General features: G+C 54.2%; 1 protein-coding gene across 1 annotated transcript; it reads right to left on the reverse strand.

Moving 5' to 3' along the window:
* Window positions 1–51: 51 nt before the first annotated feature.
* On the reverse strand, window positions 52–5,314 carry LOC309355704 (uncharacterized protein). The gene is made up of 2 exons (XM_081886764.1): window positions 4,965–5,314; window positions 52–2,733 (listed from the first exon to the last, which is right to left on the reverse strand). Exon 2 carries the CDS (start codon window positions 2,729–2,731, stop codon window positions 68–70), a length of 2,664 nt encoding a protein of 887 aa, XP_081742890.1. The 5' UTR covers window positions 2,732–2,733; window positions 4,965–5,314; the 3' UTR covers window positions 52–67.
* Window positions 5,315–10,882: the final 5,568 nt, after the last annotated feature.

The following is a 10,882-nucleotide window of genomic DNA, read 5'->3' on the forward strand; positions in this document are numbered from 1 at the left end:
AGCGACCACTGGGTTTATAGAATCCTAGAACTGCTGAAATTAAAAGTCCCTTGGCCCTCGGACCTCCCTACAAAGTGGCGGTGCCATGCTTCACCCGCACAGCCCCAATGGCGTCTTGCCCGCGATCCAAGCTGTAGGCAGAGGGCGCCCGGCCTCGCCTGCGTTGCCAGGGCCACTTTTGCGTTGGCCCCGGCAGGCTGACGAAGAGCCAGCTGACGTGGCGGGAGGGGGCGGCCTCAAACACCTTGCAGACGCGGTAGGTGCGGGGCATGGCCAGAGGACTCTGCGCCTGGGGCCGCTCCAGCTGCCACCCTCGGGGAGCGCCCATCTGCTGCAGCTGGCGGTACTTGACCAGCCGGGGCCCCGGCCCACCTCGCAGGGGTGGGCGCTGCAAGCTGGCACACAGCCACCCCAACCAACACAGCAGAGCCAAGGTGGGCAGCACCGCCAGTGCCAGGCAGGCAGCGTAGAGGACCAGGCGCACCAGGCAGCAGTGGGCAGCCAGCCAGCCGGCCCAGGTCCTGGGCGACCAGTGCCAACTCCGCTGCGGGGCTGTGGCTGGCAGCAAGGAGCAGTGGCAAGGGGCGGGAGGAGGGCAGCGACTGGGAGCAGGAGTGCTGAGAGGTGGCAGGGCTGGCGAGGCCGTGGCACTAGGCAGAGGATGGGAAGTGGAAGCCCCCGCCGTCGGAAGGGGTTGGAGAGTTGATGCGGGCAGCATGCGACTTGTGGAAGGGACTGGGTCCGGGGTGGAGGTGAGAACAGGACCGGGGAGGTTTCTTGGAGCCGTAGTGGGGACACGGGGAGATGGTGCGGTGGTGCTGGGAGCAAGTGTGGCGACGCTCGTGGTCGGTGCTGCGGTGGAGGGTGGGGTGCGGACACTCGTGGTCGCTGCGGCGGTGGAAGGTGTGGTGTGGACACGCGTGGTCGGCGCAGCGGTGGAGGGTGGGCTGCGGACACTCGTGGTCGGTGCTGCGGTGGAGGGTGTGGTGCGGACACGCGTGGTCGGTGCTGCGGTGGAGGGTGTGCTGCGAACACGCGTGGTCGGTGCTGCGGTGGAGGGTGGGGTGCGGACACTCGTGGTCGCTGCGGCCGTGGAAGGTGTGGTGTGGACACGCGTGGTCGGCGCAGCGGTGGAGGGTGGGCTGCGGACACTCGTGGTCGGTGCTGCGGTGGAGGGTGGGGTGCGGACACGCGAGGTTGGTGCTGCGGTGGAAGGTGTGGTGTGGACACGCGTGGTCGGTGCTGCGGTGGAGGGTGGGGTGCGGACACGCGAGGTCGGTGCTGCGGTGGAGGGTGTGGTGCGAACACGCGTGGTCGGTGCTGCGGTGGAAGGTGTGGTGTGGACACGCGTGGTCGGCGCAGCGGTGGAGGGTGGGCTGCGGACACTCGTGGTCGGTGCTGCGGTGGAGGGTGGGGTGCGGACACGCGAGGTTGGTGCTGCGGTGGAAGGTGTGGTGTGGACACGCGTGGTCGGTGCTGCGGTGGAGGGTGTGGTGCGGACACGCGAGGTCGGTGCTGCGGTGGAGGGTGGGGTGCGGACACGCGAGGTCGGTGCTGCGGTGGAGGGTGTGGTGCGAACACGCGTGGTCGGTGCTGCGGTGGAAGGTGTGGTGTGGACACGCGAGGTCGGTGCTGCGGTGGAGGGTGGGGTGCGAACACGCGTGGTCGGTGCTGCGGTGGAGGGTGTGGTGCGGGCACGCGTGGTCGGTGCTGCGGTGGAGGGTGTGGTGCGGGCACGCGTGGTCGGCGCGGCGGTGCTGGAGAGCAGCGTCGTGTGGGCAATGGCGTGGGGCTCAGTGGTGGCGGCGCCCCCTTCCCCTTGCCCCCCGTCGCTGTCTCCCTCGGGCCCCTGGCAGTGCGCCTGGAAGTGCATGACGGGGCGCCCCTTCTCGGGCGCGGGCGCCTGGCACTCCACGCTCTCGGGCTTGTTCTCGGTGATCTCCTTCCCGGGGCCTTGCACGCGAGTATACACGCTGGTCTCGTACTCCAGGATGTAGTCGCGCAGGTAGAGCAGCGCGCAGTCGCACAGCCAGGGGTTCCCCGCCAGGTACAGGTAGGCGAAGTAGTTCTCCTCGGGGAAGAAGCCGTCGGGCACCCTCTGCAGCCGGTTCCTCTCCAGGCGCAGGATCTCCAGGCTGCGCAGCCCGGCCAGCAGCCCCCCGGGCAGCTCCTCCAGCAGGTTGTCGGCCAGGTCCAGGTCCCTCAGCTTCTGCAGCCCCGCGAAGGCTCCCTCGGGCAGATCCCGGATCCCGTTGCCCTGCAGCTCCAGATCCTCCAGGGCGCGCAGGGCGCGGAATCCCCCCGCCGGCAGCCGCGAGAGCGCGTTGTGCGCCAGGGCCAGGCGCCTCAGCGCGGGCATCCCCTGCAAGGCGGGCAGCCTCTGCAGGCCGTTGTGCGACAGGTCGAGCTGCTGGAGGCCGGGCAGCCAGGCGCCGCCGCCGCTCTCCAGGGCGGCCAGGCTGTTGTTGGAGAGGTCGAGCTCCACCAGCGCGCTCAGGTGCTGGAAGGAGGCCAGCGAGACGCGGCTCAGGCGGTTGGAGCCCAGCAGCAAGATGCCCGTGTCCGTGGGCAGCCCGGCGGGGACGCTGCTCAGCCCCCGCCCCACGCAGCTCACCTGCAGCAGGTCCTTGATCTTGTTCATCTCGGACTCGCAGGGCGGCGCGGCCTCCGGGGGGGCTCCGGCCGCGGCCACCAGGGTCGCCAGAAGGGCGCGCAGGGCGCAAGGCAGCATCTCTGGGGAGGCGGGGGGAGAGGAAGGCAGGCAGTCACAGAGGAGCCAACTCCAGGGGGGCTTGGGCACCCAGAAGAATATAATGGGGGGGCCCGGGCACCCCCAAAGTCAGTGGGCCAAGCTGGCAGGCGGCGGTGGTCCTGCCTCCAAGAGAAACAGTTCAGCTCCCCCCCCTCCGCAGCCAGCCAGCGAGGCCCCCTTTCCGTGGGGGGCTCGGACGCAGAGGCAGAAGGGTCCCCGAGTCCCTCCCCAAGGAGAAGGGGGTCTCGCTGGCTGCAGAGAGGGGGGCAAGAGGAGCTGCCACCGCTGGCCGCCGCAACACGGACCTGCGATGCCCCAGGTACATGCCTGCTGCACATGGTGCGTGTGACATCGCGCACACTACGCGCAGCCATGTGCAGGTGACGCCGCACCTCTGCGTTAGGATGGCGCGCACCCAGGATCCTGAGGATGAGGTGGGAACCCTGTTCAGGCCCGTCTGGGATGTCAGGGGGAAAGGGCGCAGAGGGCGCGTGTGCTGAGCTTGAGCGCATCGCCTCGAGCAAAGAACAAGGTTGTCTCTGAGCACGTGCAGAATACTGTTCCCTCTCCTTGGGAAGCCAAGCCAGCTTTCCTTCTGCGTGCGGAGAGAGGCGTGCGCTCCTCCCTGACCCTTTTTTTTATGGGGGGGGTGTCTCTGGGGCTTCCTGCAAGCAGCTGCAGCGGCATCACTGCCGAGTCCCCCGCCCCCCAGCCTGCACCCAGGACTTGCCCAGCCGGGGGTCCCGAGGGGCAGGCCAGGGAGAAGGGCCTCTGACGTCGGAGAAGGGGTAGCAGGGGTCCTGTGAGCCCCCGAGCAACTGCATCCTGTCTCAGAGAAGGTTTTCCAACAGGCGATGGAGGGAACTATATTCCACCACACCACGGAATTTGAAGGGACCCTCAAGGGACATCTAGTCTAGCCCCCTCTATGCAACCAAACATTTCTGCAAGCGATTCCGAGTTAGGGTGGATTTCTTGTCGCGCTCTCTCTCTCTCTCACGCACGCAAACACTTTCCTTTGGGCTGATGCTGTTCGCCAAACTGGATGGAACCTCAAATGTCCAGATGTGCCCCAAATGACAGCTCGGCTGGATTGCGACCTTCCAAGCAGAAACCCCGAGGGAAATGGCTTTGAGGTGCCTCTGGGGGGGACCCAGAAACACAGGCTGGCCTCCTGGGGCGGCGGGGGGGGGCGTCTTCAGGCCTCTGGGCTTACCTCTTAATTCCAGTGGGAAGCCCCGGGACGCTTGACACCCAACAGCCGGAATAAGGGGAATCCCTGAAGGGGGGAAGCGAGACTCCTCTTCTGGCGAGGAGAGACAAAAGTGGATTTAATGAACTTCTTCTGCCCCAGGAGGGGGTGGGGAAATAGTGCCCCCGTCCTCCCTCTCTTGCTAGGCTACAACTCCCATCATCCCTGACCATTGGGGGCCATCTGTCCTGGATGCTTCAGTTCAAGTTCCTGCATCTCAGCGGGTTGGACTAGATGAGCCTTGGGTGCCTTTCCAGGGCTACTATTCTTCCATCACCTCTTCAAAACAGCTGCGCTGGTCGCCCGTTTCATTTCCGGGTCCAGTTCAAGGTGCTCACACTGAGGTTCCAAGCCCTGAAATATTCAAACCCCCCCCCCACACCCTCACTCCCTCCAGACCCCCCCCAAGTGCTGAGGTAAGCAGAGGGGGTCCTTCGGTATTCCCTCTATCCTTGGAGCCTTGGTGGGGGGTGACACCCCAGGGGGAGGGGGCCTGCCTTCTCTGTGGCGACCCTGACCTGTGGAACTCCCTGCCTAAGGAGCGGCGCCTTGCCGAAGACTCTCATTCTCTGGCTTGACTTCTTTTGACACTCGAGGGCTATTTTTTATGACCCGCCTTATTTCTGTGGTGGTTCAATTACTTAAAGGCGTTTTTAATTATATTGTGTTTTGATGCGTCCTGGGACCTGAGGATGAAAGCTGGGTAATCAATCAATCAATCAATCCTGACTGCAGAACAAGCACCCCATTCTCCAGGGTGCGAACCACAAGCTTTCTCGCCACAGCTAAGAACATGGTTTCCCCTTCTCGTTCCAGCCTGACGAGGAATTCTGTTGCACCCAAAAGCTTGCCCGCTGCTTTTCCGGCCGGGTTGGCAAGAGCAGACCGTGGGGTCTTCCAGCAGAACTCCCTCCCCTCTGCAAAAAAATTTAATGTCTTCCACCCCCCCCCCAATCTTACCTTCCTCCTGGGCTTCTCCTGGTCCCACTCAACGCCTTGCTCGCTCGCTCTCTGGCGCCCTGACTCGAACCCACAGCCCAATCTCCTGCGCCCTGAGCAACGGAAGACCCTCTGTGGTTTCCTGAGCCCCCACCGCCCGCCTCCCCTTCCAGCGCCCTCCCCAAGCAAAAGACAAGACTGGGACTTTCCTAGGAGAGGAACTGAACCCAAGTCTGCCAGCACCAGATTAGGGCATCCTCCTCTGGTCGCCTCGCCTCCAAAAGGGCTCCCGTCAACTGGGGCTTCGTGTGGCAGCGGCTGCCCTGCGGAACTCCCTGCCTCTTGAGATCCAGAAGGCGCCTTCCCTGCTTTTTCAGACGAGCCTGCCCCCAGTCGCTTAGAAAACTGAGGCGAGTGTAAAATAGTTTCAGGGCGCTTTTGTACCTTTTAAAGCGCTGCCGTGAATTTCTCTCTCTCGATTTCCCCGTTTTACCTCTTTTTGCCAGAGACCAAATTGCAAACATGCGCTGGATTATGGAGAAACTAGAGAGTTCCAGAAAGACATCTACTTCTGCTTCATTGACTATGCAAAAGCCTTTGACTGTGTCGACCACGGCAAACTATGGCAAGTTCTTAAAGAAATGGGAGTTCCTGATCACCTAATCTGTCTCCTGAGAAATCTCTATGTGGGACAAGAAGCTACAGTTAGAACTGGATATGGAACAACTGATTGGTTCAAAATTGGGAAAGGAGTACGACAAGGCTGTATTTTGTCTCCCTGCTTATTTAACTTATATGCAGAATTCATCATGCGAAAGGCTGGGCTGGATGAATCCCTAGCCAGAATTAAGATTGCCGGAAGAAATATCAACAACCTCAGATATGCAGATGACACAACCTTGATGGCAGAAAGTGAGGAGGAATTAAAGAACCTTTTAATGAGGGTGAAAGAAGAGAGCGCAAAATATGGTCTGAAGCTCAACATCAAAAAAACGAAGATCATGGCCACTGGTCCCATCACCTCCTGGCAAACAGAAGGGGAAGAAATGGAGGCAGTGAGAGATTTTACTTTCTTGGGCTCCATGGTCACTGCAGATGGTGACAGCAGCCACGAAATTAAAAGACGCCTGCTCCTTGGGAGAAAAGCAATGACAAACCTGGACAGCATCTTAAAAAGCAGAGACATCACCTTGCTGACAAAGGTCCGTATAGTTCAAGCTATGGTTTTCCCAGTAGTGATGTATGGAAGTGAGAGCTGGACCATCAAGAAGGCTGATCGCTTTTGAAGAATGGATGCTTTTGAATTCTGGTGCTGGAGGAGACTCTGGAGAGTCCCATGGACTGCAAGAAGATCCAACCTCTCCATTCTGAAGGAAATCAACCCTGAGTGCTCACTGGAAGGACAGATCCTGAAGCTGAGGCTCCCAGACTTTGGCCACCTCCTGAGAAGAGAAGGCTCCCTGGAAAAGACACTGATGTTGGGAAAGATGGAGGGCACAAGGAGAAGGGGACAACAGAGGACGAGATGGTGGGACAGTGTTCTCGAAGCTACAGACATGAGTCTGACCAAACTGTGGGAGGCAGTGGAAGACAGGAGGGCCTGGCGTGCTCTGGTCCAGGGGGTCATGAAGAGGCAGAAGGCAGACACCACTAAACGACTAAACAACAACAACAACAACATCTCTTTTTGCAAACCTCTCCGATTCGCCTTTTCTTTTATTACCATCAAGCGGCGTATATAGGTTTTGTGAAATGAATAAAGTAAGAAATGAAGGAGGCAGCGGCAATCCCGCTCCCGCCTCACTCATGAACCCGGGTTCAAAAATATTCCACTGCAAACAAGAAAAGACACGAGTTTCTGCTAAGAATCCAGAGACGGGAGAAATAGGATTTTTTCCGAGAAGGTCGTTGATTTCCCTAATGAGGCGTGGTAACCCTATGGGATGTTATCATCAGTGATGCAGCCAAAGACAACCTTTCCTCTTGCCCAGAGGGGACACCCAGGAGAGTGTGGCTCCAGCCAGGAGGACTTCCTGACACACCTGGTCTGGAGGCTCCTCCCCCTGGGCGTGCCCAGGTAGAGGGGCGTGACCTCGGCAGATCCTGCAAAACGCATCCTCCTCTTTTTTTGCTCTCTTGCCAGCAGCCCATGGCTCATCTTCACAGAGTCTGGAAGTCATAAGGGAAAAAGTCTTAGCTCAGACTTCTTTTCTCTGCAAATTTAACTGGAACCACAAGACAAAGCCTGTCTTTCAGATTTACTGCTGTGATCTGAATGTAAGTAAACTTTACTCTTGGTTTTGAACAAAACTGTTGTGTTTTTGTTACTTTGAGGAGGGAATTAAACGGGGAAATTTGCCAGCTACAAGCCAGACTGGACAAGCCAGACTGCATTGCTCAACTTAAATGATTCCAAGGAATCCATCAACTTGCTTCCAGCAAAAGTGCAAGGAAATGTGCTCTGCTCCTTGCTCACTCGCGTGAGTGAGGAGGGATAAAATTTAATCCATATATCCTCTCCTGCTTTCCTCAGCATTCCCACAAAGGGTTATGGGGCCCACAGTTGAGTATTTCTGAGGATTTTTGGGGGATGGCACTGGATTGAGATCCTGAGCTGAAAAGTATTTTTTTCTACTTCCTGGTAAGCACATGGTCTATTGTTCCATTGTGTGAGGGGATTAAGTAGCCCTCAGCCTTCCCTTGAGTTCACAGCAGTAGCTGAGGCAGTGAAGAGTTGCTTTGAGTTTTGAGGTTTTGATTTTGAATGTTGACAATGTTGATGGAGAAATCTGAGGTCTCCCTTGGACAGAAAACAAGGACCCCAGCCAGGAATCCCAGAGCCAAACAGCAGCCAGGAGGCTTGGTCTTGATTGAAGACTGTCACCGCAGGACTCCCACCTGCCGCAAGGTGGAACAAGATGGAAGCCCCAAACAAAAGAGCCCCAAACTTTTATTAGCTGCTAATCCCTATGTTACACCCCTCAAAAAAACTACATCACTAATACATCACGGTTACATCATGAAAGGGGAGGTCTGGTGGCAGTAATCTGAGCATCCTGGACCCTGCCCCATGGTTCTCCTTGCCCTCCACCAAACACCCATCAAGTGGAACAGAAGAGATATTCACATTTCCCTGTTTCCCAGCCAAGTTAATCCCACCCTTTTGTCTCCATCTGGGTTTGTTATTTCTGGAATGGCTCCTTGTCTGGCCCTCAGGTGTCAGGATGCCAGGGATTATCCCTCAGGCAGAGGGGCTGCTGAGGAGCTGAGCTCACAGGTCTGGATGAATTCCTGAAGTTTTCCCAGTGAGCCAGTACAGAGATACATTTATCAGTGAATTCTTACATTTGGTATCGTGCAGCAAAGGCCTTTTGAATAGACAGGAAGAAACTGTGATGAAGTGTTTTGTGGGGACAAGTCACAAAAGTGATTGTGCTGGTTCTGGTAGTGGACTGCATGTGCAGGATATCTGCTGGAGGGGCAACCTCCCCCCAACCTATACATAACTTCCTGCAACAATTTTCTCAAATTTTGAATATTTTTCAGATTTTGAGATGGCGAGTGCAGCTTTCTCCGGTTACGGATACCGACCAATGCCTAAGTTAAATGAACACAATTTTGTTATTTGGAAAAAGCGTCTGTTGGTGATCCTTGAAGCGGAAGGGAATTTAGATGCCATTGAAAATCCCATGCCTACTGGCACGAGCGAAGAAGATTTGGCTAGAATTGAGTTGTGGAAATCGCAAAACAGCAAAGCCAAGGTAACCATATTAGATGGGCTTGAAGATGAACATTTGTCGCTAATTGACAGTAGAGACCATGCTGCCCAAATTTTAAATGATTTGGAGCGGATGTATGGAGGCAGCGTGAAGAGTGAATTGGAGCGTTTGCCTGGGAACATCAGTAAGTGTGCTCAATGGAGAAGATTAATACGCGATCTTTTAAAGCTTAGAATGAATTCTAAAGCAGAGTTTTCAAAACATGTGAATGAATTTACGGCTATACTGCAGAAAATACAACTGACTGAGCGTCCATTTGATGAAGACCAAAAGGTTGCGTGTTTCCTAGCAACACTGGGACCCAAATTTGATACATTTGCTTACTTAAGGGAGGATAAAGGCCAATCGACTTTTAAAGATGTGATTGCCTATTGGAGGCAGAAGTGCCAAGGGAGAGACGAGTCTCCAGTCAGAAACCTAAGGAGCAGTGACTCCGATTATGTCTCTAGACATCACGCGAAGGCCAAAAGCACACCCAAGAAAGTTGTGTGTTTTAATTGCCACAAAGGAGGCCACATTGCAAAGAACTGCAGAGCTCCCAAAACACCAAAACCCCTTCCTTTTAAGCAAGAAAAGGAAAAGAAGGGGAATTATCAGCGTCCTTGCTTTTGCCAGAAAAGTACTTAACTGCTAATAATCGCGAAAGCAAATCAAGTTAGTGGGGCAACGTCCCATTTTTCATATAATAAGGACTTCTTTGAAGATTATAATAATATTGATAAATCACATGGTGGTGATATTGAAGTTGCAGGTAGTACATTCGTTCCCTATGTTCCAGAACTGAATTGTAATATGCTACTTTGGGCAGAAAAGGCTTTCTTTCTTTTTAAAAAATATTTTTTTATTAGTTTTTACACATAGTTTCCACCATAACATCCTTTTAATATTTTAAAATTTTTGGCTATCGCAGCCTAAGACTTCCTTCATCCTCGACTGCTGGTTTTCTAAAGTCTTTATAATTATGCCTTTTGTTACTATAATTATTGCTATAAACTCAAATTTCCAATGCATCTATTCTTAATTCTTTTCACAATAATTTATAAATTACTCCTTACAAAACTTCTTCTAACCCTACAATTGCTTTCCAAATATATCAAAAACTTCTTCCATTCCTTTAGGAACGTCTGGTCTGCTGCTTTCGAATTTTCTCTGTTAGCCTCGCCATCTCAGCATAGTTCATCAATTTCTTTTGCCACTCTTCTTTAATTGGTATTTCTTCTTGCTTCCATCTTTGGGCTAATAGTATCCTTGCTGCAGTTATCGCATATGAAAACAATTTTTTAGCATTCTTATGAATTTCTGTACCCCCAATACCCAACAGAAGGACAGAAAAGGTTTTCATGTACAGTGGTACCTCGGGTTAAGTACTTAATTTGTTCTGGAGGTCCATTCTTATCCTGAAACCGTTCTTAACCTGAAGCACTACTTTAGCTTATGGGACCTCCTGCTGCTGCCGTGCCACCGGAGCACAATTTCTGTTCTCATCCTGAAGCAAAGTTCTTAACCTGAGGTACTATTTCTGGGTTAGCAGAGTCTGTAACCTGAAGCGTATGTAACCTGAAGTGTCTGTAACCCGAGGTACCACTGTAGTATTTGGAAACCGAGAATGCAAAGTAACTAAGAATGGTGAGGTCATTGTCCAAGCCAAGCGAATAAATGGTGTATATGAGGTTAATCTTTCAGTACTTCAGTCTGCAAAAGTGGTGCGCTCAAACCACAAGGATGAACTCTGCACAGAAGACCCTTGTGGTCTCTTCCAACTCTATGATTCTATGATTCTAATGCAGTGGGAATTCTGAGTAGAAAGGTAAATGTTCCTACTGAATATGACTGGGTGGGTGTGAAAAGATTGCTTCGCTATCTACGGGGTATAATAAACTGTAAATTAAGACTACCAGCTGTTAGTAATCCTGAAATGATTGGTTTTACTGATGCAGATTGGGCTGGATGCACGACTGATTATAAATCCACAGGTGGATATGTGTTTATGTTTGGAAATGGTCCCATCTCATGGGGGGGGGCAGTTATACAGTCATACCTCGGGTTAAATGTGCTTCAGGCTGAGCGTTTTCAGGTTATGCTCCACGGCGACCCCGAAGTAACGGAACACGTTACTTCTGGGTTTTGCTGCTCGCGCATGCGCAGATGCTCAGAATGATG

This window comes from Podarcis melisellensis (genome assembly GCF_964234715.1).
Source record: "Podarcis melisellensis genome assembly, chromosome: 13".
Classification (NCBI taxonomy): Eukaryota; Metazoa; Chordata; class Lepidosauria; order Squamata; family Lacertidae; genus Podarcis; species Podarcis melisellensis.

Coding starts and splice junctions, on each gene's coding strand:
- LOC309355704 (XM_081886764.1), bottom strand. CDS start 2,731: ATGCTGCCTTGCGCCCTGCGCGCCCTTCTGGCGACCCTGGTGGCCGCG.